The sequence below is a fragment of the Myotis brandtii genome, unplaced genomic scaffold (assembly GCF_000412655.1).
Source record: "Myotis brandtii unplaced genomic scaffold, ASM41265v1 scaffold58, whole genome shotgun sequence".
NCBI classification, from domain to species: Eukaryota; Metazoa; Chordata; class Mammalia; order Chiroptera; family Vespertilionidae; genus Myotis; species Myotis brandtii.
In genome coordinates this window covers 1,894,753-1,916,489 of record NW_005370176.1, presented here as the reverse complement: position 1 = coordinate 1,916,489, position 21,737 = coordinate 1,894,753, and the positions used below count along the sequence as shown (strand labels likewise).

Genomic DNA, 21,737 nt, shown 5'->3' with positions numbered 1-21,737 from the left:
GGGCCCCCTGTGCCTCCACGCATCGCACCAAACACCCAGAACACGAGCTGTTCATGTGTGTAGCCAGGTGAGCAGCAGTCTGATACAAGCCTGTAATAACAGTTAACAGTGCGGGCTACGTGCCAGGGATGTCCTCAGTGCTTTGCAGCCACGGACCCATTTCACCCTTAGTAACATCTCAGCACATAGCATGATGCCCGTTTTGCAGGCAGGGGCCTGAGGCTTCACAGAGAGGTGAACTCATTTGTCCAAAGTCACTCAGACACTCAGCGGCACCGTGCCTGTGGGGGTGGAGGGGTGGGCTGGCCATGCTCTTAAACACTCATGGCAATGGCTGTACCAGCACAGGGTATTGAAATGCTGGCCATGGGAAAGGTGTAGCTAGACTCCGATTGCCATGAAAAGCAACAATTACAGCAACTTATGAATTTCCTAACTAACCTTCAACTTGGTGTGACAGTGTGGGCCTCGTCCACATTTACCCAAGTTACCAATTTCCCTTCATCAGCCCAAAGCTACTGGGAGCCATGCGAGTGGGTAACCATGGTACATAGTTACCCTCTTGCCCTCTCCCCCTCCCTCCCTTTCTTCTTTTCTTTCCTGCTCAAGGTATGCTTATTACTTCATTTATATACATAGCACCTTTTCTTACACCCCACCCCAAAAGGGCCGTTCCCAAATTTCTGGTGAATCAAATTCAGGCAAGCCTTGGAGTAGGAGATGTGGGTCTTGCCTGCATCTCTCTCTCATGGTGGCTGTGGGTGGATTTGGTCCCCGAATGAACCTGGCAAGACCTGTGGGCAGAGCGTTCTTGATCCAAAGCCCAGCAACTTCCCTTCCTCCGGAGGTTGTGCCTCAGCTGCTGTGTAGGGTGCAGCCCGTGCTGGGGCAGCAAACCCACCCTGTCTTCATCCTCCCCTCACTGTGACCTACTCCCCTCACGATGGGAAACTCTGAAACAAGGAATCAGACTCACCTTCTAGGAATGACGTTCAAATTTAGGGGCAAATGGAGAATTTGAGTTTGGAGAGAAGTTGTTACTATAATGTGGTCATTGGTAGCATGGAGGGCATTTGGGTGAAAGATTGATTCTTTGTGAGTTGTCTTGCTGTCTCTCTCGGTCTGGTAGTTGAAGAACATAAACTCCAAAGGGCCAGTGAGTGTGCATGTCCATTCGGTGTAAATTTTCTGAGGGAGCACAGCTGTATTAAACTTGCTCTGGGCGTCACGGTGCCCCCTGTCCCAGATGCCCACTGCCCCGTGCCAACAGAGGAATGGAGAATGATTTGGGTCCAACCAGTCTCTGAGGCCCATTGAATCCAGAAGATGTCTACAGAAAGCAGTGTGAAAGCGTGGGGAAGTGCAAGCTGGGAGGAAAGGCTATGGGAACCGGACCGGATCTGCATGATGTGCTTGTGTCCTCTTTATTGTCCCAAGATTGGAAGCTTTTGGAGTGTTGAGTCCTGCCTCTTATTCTGTCTCTTCTCCTGCTTAATTCTGGGCTACGCATAAAATAACAATGCATGTGTATATTACGTCAGTGAAAACCTCTCTCCTACCCTTGCCGCAGAAGGTAGCCTAAGGACGGGCGGGAGGAGTCTTTGGCATGAGTAGAATCAGAATTTCAGAGGACACGGATGATCACACAGGTGAATAAAACGGTTGCCGAAGGCAGAGGAGCTATTGTGTTACTTCTAATTGCTAGAATTTACTTCATGGTCCAAAAGATCTCAAACTAGTCTAGGCCATGACTGAAATGGCTGCATCTCTGGGAGAAATTCCGATTCCTCCCAGAGGGCAGCAGGTTAGTGGAAGGGTCACTGTTAGCAAAAGTTTGGTTGTTTGGGGAAAACCAACAGAATTTGATCAAATGTGTGACCCTTTCCATGAAGCAGGAATCTCATTCCTGGTCCCCAGGGAGCACAAATATCAATCACAGTGCTCTCAACGAGACAAGTGGGTACATTTTGTCAGATTTTCTAATACGGTGGATGGTCACCCCTCACCAACCATGGGATTGAGAGCCCATCAAAGTACTTATCTATAGCAGCAAAATCATAGTTGGCAAGGTCAAGGCCTCATAGAACATAGGCACTGGGAAAATAATAAAAGTTGCATTAGTATATGTGATTAAACAGTGAGTGAAAGTTCTAGCAGGCATCCATTCCCAAAGGAACCACATTAAACCACTGTTTAATGAGCATGCCCACCTGTGGCTGACTTTTGAATTGCCTTCTTCAGTTTGAAAGTGCCCACATCACCTGCTGAGGCAGAAGCGCCCAGCAGCCGACCCAGCTGGTTTTTAATGCGGTAGAGCCAGCCCCCACTGGCTGGAAACGAAGAGCTCTTTGCAATTGCTCCTGTGCTCTGGGGCTGCCTCCCTCCTTCCCTCACTCCCTCCCTCCTCCCCACTCTCTTCTCTCCCCACTCTTCCTCTTCATCTCCCTGTATCTTCCCCTCCCTTCTCTTTCAAATACAACTTGAGCAATTGTATAACCTTCTAAGTTTTCACAATTTATGCAAGAGATTAAGGAGATAGATAAATAGATTGATTGATTTCAGAGAGGAAGGGAGAGGGAGAGAGATAGAAACATCAATGATGAGAGAGAATCATTGATTGGCTGCCTCCTGCACGCCCCACACTGGGGAATGAGCCCACAACCCAGGCACATGCCCTGACTGGGAATCAAACCGTGACCTCCTGGTACATAGGTCAGCACTTAACCACTGAGCCACGCCGGCTGGGCAAGGGTGTATTTTTTGAAGTCTGGTCTTCCTTCCTGAATTATTTGGGAAGATCAGTCTTACTGGTCTCTTTCTCTCCTCTCTGTGTACTTTCCTGTAGGGCCCCATCTACAGAGTCTACAGGGAGAGAACAATAATTGTGGATTTTCCTCTAAGGAGTTAGGACAGAAGTAATAAGATAGCTGACTTTATATTTTTGGTAGCAAGTATAAAACAGTATTATCTCAAAAACTGGAGTGAAAGATTATTGCACATAAAATGCTAAAAAAACAACAAAAACTTATGGCCCTAGCCAGTTTGGCTCAGTGGTAGAGCATTGGCCTGCAGACTGAAGGGTCCTGTCTGGTTTGGTTCTGGTCAAGGGCATGTACCTCCGTTGCAGGCTCGATCTCCAGTCCTGGTTGGGGCACGTGTGGGAGGCAACCAATCGTTATGTCTCTCTCACATTGATGTTTGTCTCTCCCCCTCCCTTCCACTGTCTCTAAAGAAAAGAGGAAAAATATCCTCGGGTGAGGATTCACAACAACAAAAAACCCCTTACGGTTTATGAGAGATGCTGGGAAAGAACGAGTGGGTGGGCCAGTGAGAAGCAATCTGGTTGTTGGCTATCAGAGAGGAAGGAGGAGACGGAGAAATACAGAGGGAACACTTTCACCGAGGGCTGCATGGAGGATAGGCTCACTGATCTCTATATCAGAGCTCTGACCAAGGACGCAGCACGAGGGATTTAGGCTGGGCACACAGACTGTCAGGGTGGCTAAATAGGGGCCAGGGTCACAGTAGCCTTGGGATTTAGTTCAGCTGCCAGTGACAGGAACACCCAAAATAACAGGCTTAAACAAGACAGGCGACCACATGGAAGACCTGGAGGCTGGCACTCTGGGGCTGGGATATTGACCCCTCAGTGTGAGGGACCCGCTAGCCTATGCCTTGTGCTCCCCTAGGGCGTGGCTTGCTCCTCAGGGTCCAGGATGGTGTTGCAGCTCCCGCCGTGACGGCTCAGCTAAGATGTCCCACCAACACTGCAGCTGACCCTTCCTCGGCCAGAGCTTAGTCATCACATCTCCCTGTGAGAGAGGGAGACTGAAGATGTCATCCGTTAGCTATGTGTCAACATGCCCAGCCAAAAGAGGGCTTCAGGTCATTGGAGAGAGAAGAGGAGAATCTTCATAACTAAGAAAAGTCATAGAGGTTCCTCATCTTGGCATATTTGTTCATTCAGAGAGGACGGAGGGCCTAATACATTCAGGCATTGCTTGGGGGTAGCTGGGAAGAAGGCACGTGGGTCTCTGCTCTTGTGAAACTTAAAATCTAGTGGGAGCAAGACTGACAATAAACTAACAGTAGATGTGGCCCAGTTGACAGTCTACATTCTACACTCAAGTCTCTCCAGCGAGCTGCCTTCAGGAGCACCTGCGCGTAATCAGTGGTCCGAGCAGGCAGGGTCCCACAGCACTGCTAACTCCTGCGGCGTCGGGCAGCCCATGGCAGCCTCTCTGATGTGAATTCAGCTTATCAAACCCTCCCATGCCTGCACTGAAAGAACAATCGTGGGGAAGAGGAGGAGGGAGAAGTAAACAATTAGTAAGCCAGAGCCCCACCTGGAAAGTGGCCCCTGAGTCATTCTGAAGCCAGTGCCTTCATGGGCTCACATGCCCAGAAAGACCAGGATAAGAATCCAGCTGGGAAAGCCTGTCTGTTTTCATTTTCTTTGGTGGACAAGCATCTGGGGCTCTGTCGCTGCTAAGGGACGCTGCTAAGGGACAGAGCAGTGTGATAAGGACAGCTTGCTAGCTCCTTAGGGCTTTTGAGGCCAAGCAGGGGATCTTGGGAAAACACAAGGACACAGCCTTTTCCTGCTCCCATGACCTTCAGCCAGCCGTCCCCGAGCCTGGTTTTGCTGGGAACTGGGCAGGTGTCCAAGTGCAGTTCACAGGTCATAAGTGGGTGTGGTTTCTAAGTTAAACTGGAAGCCAGTGTTGCCCACCCCGGCCTCCTGCCCTGGCCGCCGTGGGATGACCGAGAGCAGAGCCTCGAACTCTAAGGTGAAAGACCAGTTGTCTGTTTTGGTTTAAAGTTTCAACTTCCAATCTGACTTAAAAATACAATATTAGGAAAACGAAATTAAAAAGGCACACAGAATATAAACTTAGACTTCTATTATTAGATTCAAGAAACATAGAATTACTCTGTCCGGTTGCTCTGAAAGTTTCTAAGGCTGACTCCATTCCTGGCCTGGATTTGCCAGTAGCAGCGAATCCAGAGCTGTCACCACCAGCCAGCTGGGGACGGCTGTCCTTCCCGGCTTCGGCTCCCAGGACAGCGCCGAGGAAGCTCTCTGTGGCCTCCCTGTGCCTCAGGCCCGCACATCTCTCTCTGGTGCCCCTGCCCAGCTCCCCACTTTTTAACTGCTACCTGAGTGGACTGACAGCGTGGCCGTCTCTCCTATCACAGTCCCCATGTGCAGGTGGACATTTCACTGCACACTTACAGCCAGAGAAATGAAAGGTCACAGCCAATTGTAATCATTATCCAGGCTCCCCTACCTGGACAGGGCTCTGGGCATATACTGGTTTGATCAGCAGAGCAGCCAACCATAAGGCGGGCAGTCGTCACCAGCTGGCCTGGCCTGGCGGGCGTGGGCAGGGCGGGGAGGTCACTGTTGACACTGTGTTGCAGTTCTCCAAGGAGAGGCACGTCATGGACAGAACCCCTGAGAGGCTGAAGAAGGAGCTGGAGGAGGAGCTGCTGCTGAGCAGTGAGGACCTGCGCAGCCACGCCTGGTACCACGGCCGCATCCCCCGACAGGTACCTGCCTCCTCCCTGCCAGCACACACCCAGCCGTTCTCAAACAGTGCCCAAACCGATGACCCTGCAGGGCCATGCACCAAGGCCGTGTAGGAGCGAGCCCCAGTTTAGGCAAAAACAAATACTATATAATGGCCTGCAGTAGCTTAACTTAGGCCTGCCTTGCCTCTAAGGACACCTCGGAAAAAGCGAAGGTCAGAAAACCAAAGTACACTTCCTCACGCCCAGTGAGTGGATGCGGAAAAGGCAGGTGTTCTGTGGTCGGCAAACACGGGGCAGGCAGGAGGCAGCCGCCGCGGGGCGGTACCTGAGAAGTACAAGGCCGGGCTGCGGTTCCGATGATTGAACTGTTGGCTGGCTGCCTGCAGCCTCATGCCCTGTGGAGCCTGCTTCCTTTCTAAGGCAGTGGCTTAATTTCCGATAAAGAGAGGGATATCATTGAGGCAGCGGCGCAGAGCAACAGTGCCCCCTGTGCACTGCCCGACCCCCTGGCCCGGGGATGGGGGAGAAGAGGAACCATATCAGTGATCACAGATTCGTGGCCTGGGATGTACTTTGTGTGATGGCTGTTTGAGCGATAGCCATAAATAATGGGGTTTTGTTTGTTTAATAATATGGAAAGTGAAAAATAAAATAAGTTCCGAATCAAGGTCCAGAATTTTCCTTGGGCTTTTATTACAACCTGACCCGGCCAGTCATTTACCCAAGACAATATGACAGGAAAGGAGTGGGTGGGGGTGAGGGGAAGGGCATCATGGCATGAGTTATTTTTTTAATGAAGCAGATTTCTCAGCATTATCAAAGAAATAATCCTTAGTCTAACTTTTTCTCTTTTTTTAAGTTTAAATTTGATTGTAGAAAATACAGGGAGCAAAAAAGGAAGAAAATTACCCCCTCACCCCATAATTCTCCCCCCTGGAGATAACCACTGTGAACAGTTTGATATAAATCCTCCCAGACTTTTCTAAATCAAGGATGACATCATACCACATATACTTTTTGGAAACCCACTTTCTCCACTTAATGACATACCCTGGGAATTTTCTCCAACTATTAAATATTCTCCTATACCAGTGGTCGGCAAACTCATTAGTCAACAGAGCCAAATATCAACAGTACAACAATTGAAATTTCTTTTGAGAGCCAAATTTTTTAAACTTAAACTATATAGGTAGGTACATTGTATTAACTTAATTAGGGTACTCCTAAGGCTTAGGAAGAGCCACACTCAAGGGGCCAAAGAGCCGCATGTGGCTCTCGAGCCGCAGTTTGCCGACCATGGTCCTATACCATTCTACATTGTGTGTATTTTCATTGTACACATGCACCATTATTTATTGGGCATGCTGACCAACATCATTTAAGATAACTGCTATGTTCACAACTATAATTATTTCCTCAGGCTCAATTCCAAGAAATGGAAATTTTGGGGGTGACAAAAAATATTTCTAAGGCAAAGATGCAACTTTAAAGTAACCATAGTAACATACTGTTCTAAGCTAACTGATCAAATGTTGGAATGGCCTGGAAAAATTATCAAAGTTTATAAAATCTATGACTGTCACAGCCACGCTTCTCCCTATCTTGATCATAAAATTTGTTTCACTTGCCATGAGTGTAAATTTTCAGCTCTAAATCATTCCAGATTGCATAACTGGACACTGTAACAGGAATAATGATAGTTACAGCTAACACTCTACTCCTTTACATTTTTACTGCCGCTCTATAGTCACATGATCCCTGCTTTTCAGAGCACATAACCGAGCCACAGAGAGGTTAGGTAACTTGTCCAGAGTCACACAGCGGAGCCAGAATGCAAACCGGGGCCAACTGCCTACCGGAATGCTCATGCCGCACCACAGTATACATTCTCCTTTTTCTATAAACGTCAGCATCTTCATAGTTAACGATTTTTTTTATCAAGTATTGTGTTCCATTGTACGAGTGCTTTGCATATATTATGTATGCAGATGTACATTCCTCCCAACTTTGTTCCAGGCCCTCCATCTGGCCGGGGTCATGTCCAAGCCCAGCCCTGTCCGCCCATTTCACAGATCCTTTGCTCCAGCCCCATCATTTCCTCCTCCAAGCACCCTTGCCCCTTTCTAGCCCCACCCTATGCTCATGCTGAGCCCCACCTGGAGCACTGCCTTTGCATCCATCCAAATTTGCGCTAGCCTCCAAACCAGCTGGGCTCCTACCTCCTCCTTAAAACCTCTCCTGGCCAAGCCCCCTTCCTCAGCAACCACGTCATTTACCTTTGGCACCAACTCAATTGGGAACTGATCATGCGCCACCTCGTGACAGCAATCCCCCTGTCCCCTCCCAGGCACCTTTGGCACCAACTCAATTGGGAACTGATCATGCGCTGCCTCATCTCCCAGTTTACTTTGTCCTTCACTTTACGACATCGGACATACCATACCCTTTGCTTGTTCATCCTCATTAAAAAAAAAGCTCTCTGCTCAGAATAGAAGCTCCGTGCGGTGGGGACTCCAGTCTGCTTCATTCACTGCGGTAAACCCGGTGCGTACAGCAGTACTGGGCACGGACTGGGTGGCCAGCATGAGTGACTGGGTCTTCTAAGAATTAGACATTTGAAAAGTCAAGAGCCAACTGAGGGAGTAGAGACAGCATGGCATTGTCTTCTGTTGGCCCAAAGAAGGGGGAGAAATACAGCTTCTAAAAGGAACGTAAGCTTGCCCTGCTTTCCTGCTCCTCTCACTCATGGTTCCCCCCCCTCCACCCCTGCAGGTGTCAGAAAACCTCGTGCAGCGAGATGGCGACTTCCTGGTTCGAGACTCTCTGTCCAGCCCCGGAAACTTTGTTCTGACCTGTCAGTGGAAGAACCTTGCCCATCACTTCAAGATCCAGCGGACAGTCCTTCGGCTCAGCGAGGCCTACAGCCGCGTGCAGTACCAGTTTGAGAGGGAGAGCTTCGACTCCATCCCCGGCCTGGTGCGCAGCTACGTGGGCAACCGCCAGCCCATCTCCCAGCAGAGCGGAGCCATCATCTTCCAGCCCATCAACAGGACGGTGCCCCTGCGGTGCCTGGAGGAGCGCTACGGCACCTCCCCTGGCCTGGCCCGGGAGGGCAGCCTCGTGGAGGGAAGGCCAGACGTGGCCAAGAGGCTGAGCCTCAACACAGGCAGCGTCCAGGCCCGCGAGCCGAGCTTGCTCAGAGGAAACCTGCTCAGGTGGGTCAGGGCCTCCGGGGGGTGTCGGGAATCGCGGAGGGGCCCTCAGGCCATGTCTGGGCTGAGTTAGGCAGACAAGGAGCTCACCCTCCTTGGAAAGATAGTCATCAGATGGACCAGGAAAATATGTCATAAACAGTAATTTCCTGAACTCAAAAATTCAGAAGTAAAATACAGGATTCTGAGTAATACAAAGTACAGCTGTGCTACTAGGAAGCTCTAGTAGATGTCAGTCAGCATCTGGCTGTGCCCACCCCGACCCCCACCCCTGCCTGGACGCAAATGCTGGTCCACCTCTCTCACCTGGTGAACCCTGGGCAAGCTGCTTGTCTGCTCTGGGCCTCACTTTCTTCACCTGGGAAGATGGGGCTTGTGAGGGTTAAATGGGTTTCAGTATGCAGAGTGCTTATAACAGCACATAACGAGTGCTTGGTGAGCGTTAATCATAATGATTATTATTTCTGGAGGGAAGTAGAATGTAAGACTGAGGGCAGTTGCAGGAAGGGAGGGAGAACTTTTTAAAAAAATTCTCACCCCACATATTTTTTATTGGTTTTAGAGAGAGAGAAAAGGAGAGAGAGGAGAGAAACATCAATCAGTTGCCTCTGATACACACCCTGACTGGGATCAAACCCGCAACCTAAGAATGTGCCCTGACCGGGAATTGAACCCGCAGCTGTTTTGGTGTATGGGATGATACTCCAACCAACTGAGCCACCCGGCCAGGGCAGGGAGGAGGAACTTTTATCTAAGGTATTAGAAATTCTCCTTTCCATAGTAATAAGACTAGACTTGAGATCCCTTAAAATGTTCAAGGGCTGGGTATTCTTTTCTTGTTTCTTCTGGGAATTCTTCAGCTGATGAGCAAGGAGTTAATGCCATGACAGGGCCAGAGGGTAGTTGTCAACACACAGAAGCCCCGCTGAGTCTGGCTCTGGGAGGAGGGCCCCTGGTCTGCCTTTAGAGACCGGGATTTAAAATATATTATTTTTTTAAGATAAGAAATGGAAGTAAGACTGTGGGAGAGGCTCTATGTGAACGAGACAGGCCTAGCAGAGCACCTCCTCTGATTGCCCTTGGAAAGCAGAGCTCCGAAGTTTTGTCACCTCTGGGCACAGGCAGCGGGTGCAGAAGTATCTAACCGTGGGGGTGGGGTAGGCTCAACGGTCAGTAATGACCAGCGTCCTGCCCACCTCCCCACCCCCAGCGCTCCTGCGCGTCCCTGACTCTGGCCACTGGTTGGCTGGCGGGCCGCCACCTGGGCAAAGGTGTGTGCCCAGCCAGGTTGCATTCCAGCTTGGTGTCTGGCCAGCGGAGTCTGACTGTCCCGGTGATCTCTGCTTAAGTATCACTTTTCAGAAGCCATTGCCTTTTGGAATTTGCCCTCTGCCCTGCCTTATCTCTGAGAGGTTGCTGGAATTTCTCTGTTGCTGGGAATTTGGGGTGGTGTGTTTTTTTTTAAATTTGGTGTTTTTTTCTTTGGTGCTTGAAAAGGTAGGAAAAACGTTGCGACTTCTGTAACATAAGCTTGTAGGAGGGCCGAGGAAAGGTCATTACAACTTGTACAGTGCTTTCTCTTCTAGCAAAAAGGTTCTGTTCCTCGGTGCTGGAGACATTCCCACCTGAATTGGCAAAGGCCTGGAGAATGCTAGCTAACCGGGTGGTAGTTCTAGCCCACCTCTCCCCTGTGGGCCTGTGCTCTGCGCCTCCCAGCTGCCACCCCAGCCCGAGCCCGAGGGAGGTGGCTGTGGGTGTGACGGCCCCCAGGCGGGCCTGTGGAGTATTTGGGGGACCTGAGGTTTACACTGAAATGGAAACGGTGACACTGTTAATGTCATGGGGGAACGGTGACACTGTTAATGTCATGGGGGAACGGCAGGTAATTAAACAAGTCGTTGCTCCTGGTAAGAATGTTAGGCTCTGTAAAAAGTGCACATTTCAGTGTATCAGGTTTTCCTGAGAATATTCTGAAACTTTTACCCTGCTCTGATCAACTGATTGGAAAGGCCCAGGGGAGGTCTCCTGGACTAGCTGGCTGGGCGGTGGGGCTGCGGGATGGAGCCCACGGCACAGTCATGTCATAATCGCCCCATCAGCAGTGCTCTCACCCGCAGACATTCCTGGCCTGTTGGGGTATGCGGAGGCACTCTTGTTCTGAGCAGTCATTCCGCGGTGTTGCATAAAGGCTCTATGACTTAATGATAGGTTTCTGCTGGGCTTGTCTTTTGCTCCAGAAATAAAGAGAAGAGCGGCAGCCAGCCTGCCTGCCTGGATCACATGCAGGACAGAAGAGCCTTATCCCTCAAAGCCCACCAGTCGGAGAGCTACCTGCCGATTGGTAGGTCACTGGGAATGTCGGGGGGAGGGGGGGCGCGCGACAGTGTTCCCCTGATTCCCTTCAGGCTGTTTTTCTGCTCCATCTGGTCACCTCCTTTGGGAAAGACCTAGGGCTCTGCCTGCAGAGGTTTGTAGGACTATATCCGGATGCGAGTCACTGGGCTGGGTGCTTTATGTACTACCTTTTGAGCCTCATAACAAGGTAGTCCCTTTTCGAGGCTGAGGAAACTGAGGCACAGAGGTTAAGTGACTTGTCCAGAGGCATCTATCAGGTAAGCGGATATGCCAGCATCTGAACTCAGGTTTTCTGACTCCAAGCCCATGCGCGAACATGGGTCTTCATGACCAGTGCGCCTCTGTGGTCCACTCCCAGGACAGAGCGGGTGGGCTGGTCCTGGGGCTCGTGGTGGAGCAGCTGTCCAGCAGCCCCTCTTCCTCTCCGTTCTCCTTTTGCAGCCAGAAGATTGCGAAGGAGTGGGATGTGGGGAAACCCAGTAAGCAGTCATATTAGTAGCCATGGGATTGTTTTTTATTCTTTTTATACCTGACCTTCCTTGGGACCACTCGGTGATTTTCCTAATGCTCCTTAAACTCCTTCGGTGTGGGTTGTTGCACCGTCTTTCTCCCCCTTCCCAGTGGGTCTCTAGCTCTCCCTCAGAGCAGGCTGGGCCCACCCTGGTGCTGAGAGTGATCAGAGCCCTGTGTGCTATGTGGCTGAAGACTTGTGTTTTTAGGGCACGATTAAATGACTTGCTGCCAGAGTCCATGTATTTTTCTGCTCCGCCTGTCGTAACTTTCTGTGACAGCCCAGCTGTCGGCAGTCCCTGGGATTTAAATTCCCCCAGAAGTGTGGGGTCGGGCCAACTTTGCCCTCAGAATGCCCTAGACCCGTGGTTGGCAAACTGCGGCTCGCGAGCCACATGTGGCTCTTTGGCCCCTTGAGTGTGGCTCTTCCACAAAATACCACAAAATATCACGTGCGGGCGTGCATGTACAGTGCGATTGAAACTCCGTGGCCCATGTGCAGAAGTTGGTATTTTGTGGAAGAGCCACACTCAAGGGGCCAAAGAGCCGCATGTGGCTCGCGAGCCGCAGTTTGCTGAGCCACAGTTTGCTGACCACTGCCCTAGACTTCTCTAGACTGGACATGGTGGTCACACTGAGTTATCTATTGAGGATGAAGATTCATGGCCAAGGGCATGAATTGAGAGCAGGGGCGCCGTCACTCTAGTTTTGTTTGTTGTGTGTTCTCCCCGCAGCTGAGCCTTTTCTGACCCTGTCTTACCCTCCACAGGCTGTAAGATGCCCCCTCAATCCTCGGGTGTGGACACAAGCCCCTGCCCAAACTCCCCGGTTTTCAGGACGGGCAGCGAGCCCACCCTGAGCCCAGCAGTGGCTCGGAGGGTCTCCTCGGACGCCAGGGCAGGGGAGGCGCTGAGGGGCTCAGACAGCCAGCTGTGCCCCAAGCCACCCCCCAAGCCCTGCAAGGCGCCCCTCCTCAAGGCTCCCCCATCTCCATCCACCTGGCTCCACTCCGAGGCCAACTACTGTGAACTGAACCCAGCCTCGGCCACAGGCTGTGACCGGGGAGCGAGGCCGCCCCTCTGTGCCCAGGACAGCTACGTGGAGCTGCTGAAGGCCAAGCAGAACGGGGCGCCGGGTCCCCGGAACTCTGGCACCAACTACCTGATTCTTGATGACAATGACAGGGCCGGGCCTCAGGCGCCACCGGCGGCAGCGGCGCAGATGGGCCAGGGGCAGGACGCCGAGGCCGAGTTTGTGATGCCCCTCCTGGAGACGGCCTCCTCCTTCAGGCCCAACGACTTCGTGTCGAAGCTCCTTCCGCCTGAGAACAAGCCCCTGGAGACAGCGATGCTGAAGCGAGCAAAGGAGCTGTTCACCAGCAACGACCCCAAGGTCATCGCCCGGCACATGCTGAGCGAGGACTGCAAGGTAGGGACCTGGGTGGGTGGGGTTTGTTCTGACTCGCACATTTGGAAGCGGGCATCTGTCTGCGCCTCCCTCCGCCTTACCCTTTAAGCCAGGGGAACCTTTTTTCTACCAAGGAAAACTGTTATAAATATTTGGATATTTATAGCATCATTCAAGGGCCATACAAAATTATCAACTTAAAAATTAGCCTGCTCTGTTTGGTCAAACATTTCATTAACTCACCCCTAATGCCTTGGCAGCGCCAGACCAAATGATTTCTCAGGCTTTATACGGCCCGCACGCCGGATGTTCCCCACCCCCGCAAAGTTTAAGTGCTTTGTTCATAGGAAAAGTCTGAAGATCACACCAGCGTGGGGATTTATTTTAGGGGTGGGAGCCACCGGCCAGGATAACCTTTGCCCAGGCAGGAAGCTCATAAAATTCACCTGGGACAGAGAGATGGCAGGCTGCTGCCCAGGGCCTGCCTCCTTCCCCAACCCCTGCTGGTGTCTGGAGCTGCTACAGCATCCTCCCAGCTGGGGCTGATTTCAAAATTCTCCCCTGGCCTCAAGTCTGCCAGAACTGGTAAAGCCAAGTCCGAAGGCAAGTGGCTGGAGATGAAAGTGTAGTTTCTGAAGTAGCAGAGCTTGGTTATTTATTTATATATATATACACACACATATTATATATATTTACATACATACATACATATACATATACACACACATACATATACATACACACATTATATATTTATTGTTACTAAATGGTCTTTAGGCCAATAAACATTTTAAAGTTACCTTGATTTTTTAAAATAAGTAATACTTGCTCAATTTAGAAAAATAATAAAAATGCAGATGAAGAGAAAAGGTGAAAATCACACAAAATCCAGTTTTCTGGGGATCGCCCTGGCTAACATTTACTCTGCAAGCAGAGACACGGAAATAATGGCGCACAGGTCTGGTCGCTCACCACAAAAATGGCACCGTCTGGACATACGGTTCCAAACCCTGAGTCTCCCACCAACAACACACTGTGCCTGTCCTTCCATGTGACTACATAAGTATATGTTTACATCGCCATCATTTCTTAGTGGGAGCATGTCTTTTCGTCCTGGGTGTCTTTTGTTCCGAGGTGGCCCAGGGCAGGCTCATCCTTCAGAGAGAGATTTCTAGAAAGCAGGTGTCTCCGGCCGGGGTGGCCCAGCCTGCTCCGCAGCGGAAGGGATAGGTCCTTGCATCTGAGCAACAGAAAAGTCCTCTCTGAGAGTTACAGCCCTTTCTCGTTTGTAGCCTCGTGAAGTCAATTAGCTTCAAAGGTCAGGGCCTATGTAGGAAATGGCTTTTCCAAAATAAATTTCCTTTTATTAAGGCCATAAATCATGGCAGGAAGTGGTCTCTGAGCACCCCTCCCCCAGGGAACTCCTAATCGATTGAGGCCTCCCTGCCTGGCTGTGCTGGGGTAACAAACGCCTTCCTGAAAACAGGGCTGAGGGACCACTCAGTGGACCTCCTGGCCAGGCCTGGGAGGGGCGTGTGTGTGGCGTGCGTGCGTCCGGCCCGGAGAGGACAGCCAGGAGGGGGCTGCTCGGGAAGAACGGGGCTGCTGACGTGGTTGGCTGAGTGTCCCTGGGCAGTGCTCACAAATGGTCGGATAATCACCAGGTCACATTCTCACTTTAAAGCGAGCTAAACCTGTTTGGACAGTGAGAGGATTTAGAGTTCCTGCTCCAGTACGTCACTCGCACTGAGCCTGGCATGAACCGGTCCAGGTTCTCCGGAAAGCAGGCTCCTCGCAGAAACAGGTCTGGATTCACATAACTGCCTAGTTCCTGGGAGGAAATGAATCCTCTTCCTTGTGGCCTCAAGCAGGGCTCGGTGGTAACATGGGAGGCGAGATGCTGAGCATTGATGCAGGAGGGTCTAGAACAGCCGTGGGCAAACTACGGCCCGCGGGCCGGATCCGTTTGAAATGAATAAAACTAAAAAAAAAAAAAAAGACCATACCCTTTTATGTAATGATGTTTACTTTGAATTTATATTAGTTCACACAAACACTCCATCCATGCTTTTGTTCCGGCCCTCCGGTCCAGTTTAAGAACCCATTGTGGCCCTCGAGTCAAAAAGTTTGCCCACCCCTGGTCTAGAACCTTCTCCCACTTTGGCGGCTGTTGTAAATGCTTCCCTCCACGTCCAGCGTGGTTCAGGGTTCAGGATCTGGAAGAGGAGCCGCACACAAATGAAAGAGAAAAGACAAGAGATAATTTGGGAATATTGGGGGGCCAGGCGGGTAAGTCCAACTCAAGAGGAAGGACTTCCACCGGTGCTCAGGCCGCACCAACCATCTTATAGTCAGAGGTAAACAAGGTAGTGGTTACCATAGTTACACTGTTCTTGTGAGTTTCACTTGTTTTGACCATAGTTACACTTCCTGCACTTCCCTCAGCCCATTAGCTTCCCAGATAAGATCTAGGGAGTGTTATAAGGTCAAGCCTAATTATGCTAAGAGGACTGTGCCCTCTAAGCTGGGACTTGTTTGTGACTTTGCCAACAGGTCAGTCCGAGGCTTAATCCTATATCAGCTCCCCACAGCGGCCATGAAACTAGACCTTATTTCTGTTTGCAACAGAAGGAACGTGCAGCCACCCTATTCTTGTTCCGTTTCTCTTTTGCATTTTGTCCTATGAGGCCCTGTTCCCCGGTCTGCCTTCAGTCACCCCTGGAAGACGGAGCCCCCCTGGCCAAGACGGGAGCAGGAGCCTGCCTGCCTCTCCCCAAGGGCGAGGCTGTTTAGTCTTCCTTCCTCCCTCCTGAGTCCACGCCATTTCCTTATCCTCTTCCTGGAGCCACTGACCAGGGCTTTGCCAACAAAGCAGGCACAATCAGTGACTCTGAGGGAAATAAACAGGGGCTGTTACTACTCACCCCAAATGCAGCGGCAGCCAGACAGGGCCACCCCAAAGCTCAGAGCGTGCTGGGCAGCACCTGAGTCCTGAGAGCTGGTTCCCACCAGTGCACAGAGCCCCAGGCTGACACCCAGAAAGGCACCTCCAGGCTGCCTGCCCAGCAGTGTTGCACCCCACTCCCAGGGTTGGGGTGGGCGTCCACTGAGACCCCCCCACACACACCTGCAGGTGGGCACTGACCGCCCTGACCTCACTCACCCGGAACCATTCCCCAACCCACTTGTCTTCACAGTGGCGAGAAGTGAGGGACAGTTAAGAGCGTGGCCTCAGGATGAGCTGCCTGAATGTAATCCTGCCTCTTTCCCTCTCCTGATCTTTCTCTCCCCGCTGATAAAAGGAGGAGAATAAAACCAACCACCCTCCATACCATGCCTGGCCAGGATGAGGCCAAGTAAGTGTTCAGCAGTGTTACGTGTTCAGACTGATAGATGCCTCCCTTGGGCCGGGCCAGGTCACGGTGGGAGAGGGGGAGGGACAGTGAGACAGGAATTCAGACCACAACGCAGGTGGGAAGTGCTCTGTAGGGGAAGGCACAGGAGCTGTGGGGCCCCTGAGGCAGGGCCCTGAGCATGGGGCAGCTAGGGGGTCAGGCGGATGTCTGAGATGAGTTTTGAAGGCTGAATAGGAGTTGGCCTGATGAAGAATGCAAATAGCATCTTCCAGGCAGCAGATGACACACACATGCAGAAACTCGGGCGTCAGGAACCGTGGTGGGAGGGGCCGGCTTATGAAGACTCCCTCTGTGTGGGCAGTGAAGGTGGTGGGGGAGGTCCTGGTAGGTCTTCCATGTTTTGAAGTCTCTACTTCGGGGCTGACGCCAGGCTGCTGTCTTCAAAGCACGGTGCAGTTAAGAGAGGGACACAGGCCTGCGAGGACACAGTGCCCGTCAGTCTTCTGCTGAGGGCAGCAGGGATGGTGAGCTGAGCCAGTGCTCTCACTGCAGCTCAGATGGTCCCTTAGCAGCTGGGAGGAAGGCCAGGCATGCCCCGCCGGGCTCCCTGGGTCCCTGCAGCAGCCCCGGCAGCAGGCGCATGAGGAGCAGGCAGCGTTCAGAGAACCAGGGTGGCTCCGGTCTGAAGAGCAGAGGGAGGCTGGGACACCCCATCATGGGGCTCTGAGGTCGCCTGCCGGGTCCAGGTCACAGTAAATGCTCGAGACTCTTTGTCCCGCTGTGTCTGTGTCTGCACGGCCCTGGTGTCTCCCGGGGCACCTGGTCCAGGCCCTACACTGTGAGCGCAGGACCCCTTGTCCCATAGCTCAGCCACAGGGCAAGCGGGTATAGGCATTTTCTGGTAAAATCCCGGGAAGGTGACCAGAGATTTGAACGTTTACACTGAAGGAAAACAGACCAGAGTCTTCTCTGTCAGAGCAGGGATCGCTCCGGATGCTGGTGCTTCCAAAACGAATCCATGACAAGCCCTGAATCTTGCTCCACAGAGTGTGTGGATTGGAGGACGCTCCACAGATGTGCTGGGTTTGGAGCCTCTGTCGGGGCAGCTGTCTAAATAAGCAAGCAGCGTGTGTGTGACCGCAGGTGGCTGGGTGCACATCTGGGCTGCCTTGCCATGGTCAAGGTGTAAATCTCTTTCCAGAGACTGAGCCAGAATTCTTCCCCCTTCTACGTGGCCGATGATTCACAGCCTGTATTTTCAAACAGTTCTTTGGGGTTTTGAGCTCATTCGAGCCTTTGCAAAGTCCTTGAGAAAGGTGAGCTCAGTGGTTCTGTTAGAGAAGGGGAAACTGAGGCTCCGGGAGCGTGGTATGAATCCTGCATCCTATTCTGGGCCCCACTGCTGGAGAGCTGGTTCCCACAGGCTCGTTCCCCAGGGCTGACAGTGGATCCTTGCTCAACCACAGATGTTAAGGGTCAGGGTTAATAATAACAGCTCAACTTCCAGATGTGTTTTGGAGCCTATTACGAAGGCATCTGGACTGTTCATGTGCCCAGGATCATTGCACTGGGGGACAGCTCTACAGAGCGAGGGAGGAATTGCCTGCGCTGGCCATGTGTCCGGGCACGGTGAGGCCGTTGTTTCGGGTTGCACTGTTAGTGCATCAGGGTGCTGCTGCGCCACTGTTCCCCTTGTAGAGAGGCACGGGCTCCACTGTAACATTTTGAGGTCACATGTAATAACTATAAGAGGCCGGCTAATCCCTGGTTCTGATGAGTGTGATTACACACTGGGATTGAGATGGGGGTTGCTGGCTGGACAAAGATTTTCTTTAGGGAAAAGCCCTCTGGGGGAGACCTCGGGTTTCAAATCTCTGTACGCTTTTCTAATGGTTTCCAGACGTATGATGCACTTACGGAGCCCGGAGGGGCGTAATTAGGGGTAATAGCAGCCAGCCTGCCCCTAAGTGAGAACATGAACGGCCAGGCACGCAGCAGAGGGCCGACGGGACGCAATTCTGCTTTCCCACGCAGGGGGTCCGGAGCGTCACAGCGGGACCCAGCCTGCGTTACACAAAAGCTGGAGGAACGGCTCTGTGCTCTGGCAGGCCAGCAACACCAAATCTGCAGGTTCTGCAGACCAATTTCGGTTCTTTCCTCCCAGGTTTTATATTCCAGTATGTGTTTTAAAAATCCTCCAACTATCACATTTAAAACTGTCTTTTCAAAGGCTGTAGCTCAAATAGAACTGCAGCAAGTTAAGCGCATCCACCCTGTCCAGCTCAGTGTATTTCCTTCCACACACTAACTCCGTGTTCGCAGCAAGCCCACTTCCTGATCCCGTGTATTTCCACTGTGTTCTCGACAGGTCGCTCGGATTCTTGAAGTCTCGGAGGAGATGAGGAGAAACATGGGCGTGAGCTCAGGGCTGGAACTCATCACCTTGCCGTACGGCCACCAGCTGCGTCTGGACATCATCGAAAGGTGAGCAGCACTGTCCCTGCATTCCTGGCCCTCTGCCGTCCTCCTGTCTCTCTCTCCAGCACAGACAGAGAGGCCCAGCACTACGCCCAGAGCCGCTTCCCTCGGGGGGTTGGGGGGGACCGGGCCAACTTTGCCCAGAAGCTCAGCCAGAGAATTCTTGGAGACAAAGAGACGGCACAGAGGAAGTCAGGAACAAAGAACACGTTCCCGTCTGTTCCAGATTGCTTTCGGAATTAAGTGGGAGTTGGTGGGAAAGGCTGGGAAGGACAGAGTCTGAACATTTTCTTTGACAGGTGGACAGATGGGGGATCAGAGGTCAGAGGGTGAGGGCACTCGGACCCTCTCCCCTCCTGCCTCTGAAGAATCACTGTCTTCTTCTCAGGAAGAGCCAGGGCCTTGGCTGTCCCTGTAAACCCACACACATGGACGTCGGATGTTTAGAAATTAGACAGAAATAGCAAGGCTAATAGCAAGAAAAGAAGCACTAGGCTTGATTATCTTATTAGAGTAGAAGTTGGCCTTTCTGACACACAAACAAAACAACAGTTGATTTGGGCAAGACTATCTTGTTAAGTGTTCTGTTTTTCCAACCCACTTCCCATTGCCATGGCACATGTGTGGGTTGCAATGGTCAACCCAGGGCTTTTCTGTGATGGCTGACCTGTTCTTGTCTCAGTACGGCAGCCACATGTGGAGGGACAAAACGTTTTATTCCGCTGTTTACTGTTTTAAGTGTAAGTAGCCACACGTGGCCAGTGGGCAATGTGGTCCGAGGATGTCAGCCCTAGAAAGTAAGCACCGCCTTGGGTGGCCGGGGGGTCCACACCACTGCCTCCAAGGGTACCTGCTACACAGCAGATAAGATGGCTCAATGCCGCCGTTGTTTTGGCTTCAACGCCACAGACGCATCCAATAGAAGACACCCGAATCCGAATGGGAGACTTCTGGGAGGCAGGAGACCAGAAATGCTGACTTTGTTCAGGCATCCTTGTTGTTGAATGCCTTTGGGCAATTGTAGGTCTGACTTCTGAATTTTTTTACTTTTCTGATCAGATTTTTCTAGATTCTAGCCTCTCTCTCCTGGTGTCCTCTTCCCTCCCCAAGTCCAGGGCCTGGCGTCTCAGGTCCACTAACTTCTCTGTTGCTGTCTGGGCTCAGTGGTCACGGTTTCAACAGAATTGAGCTGTGCCACCAACTTCCCCCTTTCTCATGTGGTACATTTTTCAGTCTGAAAGCTCCCCAAGCTCCAGGCCTCATTTGATCGGTTCCATTAGTGTGTTGATCATTGGGCCCAGGCTGAGGTCGGCGGGCTTGGGGCTTCTCCTTTGGCTATTTTCAGACTTCCACTCTCGTCTACATCCATTTCCTCTTTCTCCTGATTGTCGCTTGCCTGTGCTCTCACTTCGTGCTTGTTTCCTGTCCAGGGCTAGCCTGTGGGTCTGGGGAGCGGGTTTCTTCATTACAATGTGTTTAAATAAAGGTCAGGGGTATAGTGGCCCTGGAAGGCCAAATTACATCATCTTCCTGCGTCTCAGAATCAAATACAAAACCACCTTTTATTTCTTAATTTACCACTTCACCCCTTCCAGGCCTACTGTGTGGACATATTCTTTGTGTAACAGTCAGTGCCCCTGCTGCCAGCCCCGGCGGCCCCTGGAGCAGACACTCCAGGCGAGTGTCTTTCCCATAGTGGTGCACGCAGGAGGTTTTAGGCAAATGCTGGTTGAATGAATGGATAGAGTTACCCAATTAACCATTGGTGTAATGCCAGGTCTTAAAGAAGTAGAAAATATGTCTTTTATTAAGGGCTACTAAAACATAGGGGGGAAAACACTGAATAAAAAATAGACTAAATGCAACATGAAACATTAGTTTACTATTTGTTAAAAGAAACATCTAAGATGTTTGGCTCAACCTTAACTTTTTGCAAATGGTAACAAAAGTCTTCAATAAACAACAGATGATAAAAATAGGCTTTAATTCTATATTAGGGTCCATTAATTAAGAAAGACAGGAAACCAGGAAGGAGATAAATAAAGGAAAAGAGACAGGCAAAATGGACCAAGACATAGAGGGAAAGATGTACCCATAGAGATCATCGTAGTAACAAGTATTATTTGCTAGGTGCCTGCCAGTGCCAGGCGCTTTTATTAATTTTATACCCACACACAGTCTCTATTTCTCACAATTACTCTTGTCCCCATTTTACAGATGAAGAAATCGAGGCATGGAGCTGTCAGATAACACCCTAAGGCCACACTGCGAGTAAGCAGCATACATGCATACAGGATGGGCAAAAGGAGGTTTACAGTTGTTCTATGGAAAATGATACAATAATTAATAAATGACACAAGCCAAAACTCGGTTTCACATACTCACAACTGCAGGCCTACTTTTGCCCCACCCTGTGTGTGTACAAACACACAGAGATGGCAGAGCTCGTTACTCATTTTTTATTTATTTTTATTCTTTGTTAATCCTCACTCCAGGATATTTTCCCATTGATTTTTAGAGAGCATGGAACGGAGGGAGAGAGAGAAACATTGATGTGAGAGAGACACATCAATTGTGTTACCTCCTGCACGAGGTGCCGGGGATCGAGCCTGCAACCGAGGTACATGCCCTTGACCGGAATCAAACCTGGGACTCTTCAGTCCGCTGGCCAGCACTCTACCCACTGAGCCAAACTGGCTAGGGTAGGGCTGGTTACTTATATAACAAACATTAGCGTGTGGACGAAAAAGGGGCCACATCCTAACCTGATGAACTCAGAGGAGGATGAACTCAGAGGCGGCCTTACACACCCAGAGACCTAAAGGAACCACACAGAATGGTCTGACCATAAAAATTCCCAACGAAAAGCGCGTAGGAGTGGGTA

General features: G+C 51.1%; 1 protein-coding gene across 6 annotated transcripts in view; it reads left to right on the top strand.

Annotated features, from left to right (window-relative positions):
* BCAR3 (breast cancer anti-estrogen resistance 3) overlaps positions 1-21,737 on the top strand; it is a 104,442-nt gene that overhangs the window by 71,318 nt on the left and 11,387 nt on the right. For 3 of the 6 annotated variants that reach the window (XM_005878987.2, XM_005878988.2, XM_014550042.1), the window contains 5 exons: positions 5,425-5,553; positions 8,308-8,750; positions 10,985-11,088; positions 12,382-13,040; positions 18,744-18,859. In XM_005878987.2, coding sequence (XP_005879049.1) covers positions 5,425-5,553; positions 8,308-8,750; positions 10,985-11,088; positions 12,382-13,040; positions 18,744-18,859 — 1,451 coding nt within the window. Of the gene's footprint in view, positions 1-4,745; positions 4,791-5,424; positions 5,554-8,307; positions 8,751-10,045; positions 10,160-10,179; positions 10,245-10,984; positions 11,089-12,381; positions 13,041-18,743; positions 18,860-21,737 lie in introns of those variants that run through there. The other 3 variants (XM_014550043.1, XM_014550044.1, XM_014550045.1) reach the window with 3 other exon arrangements.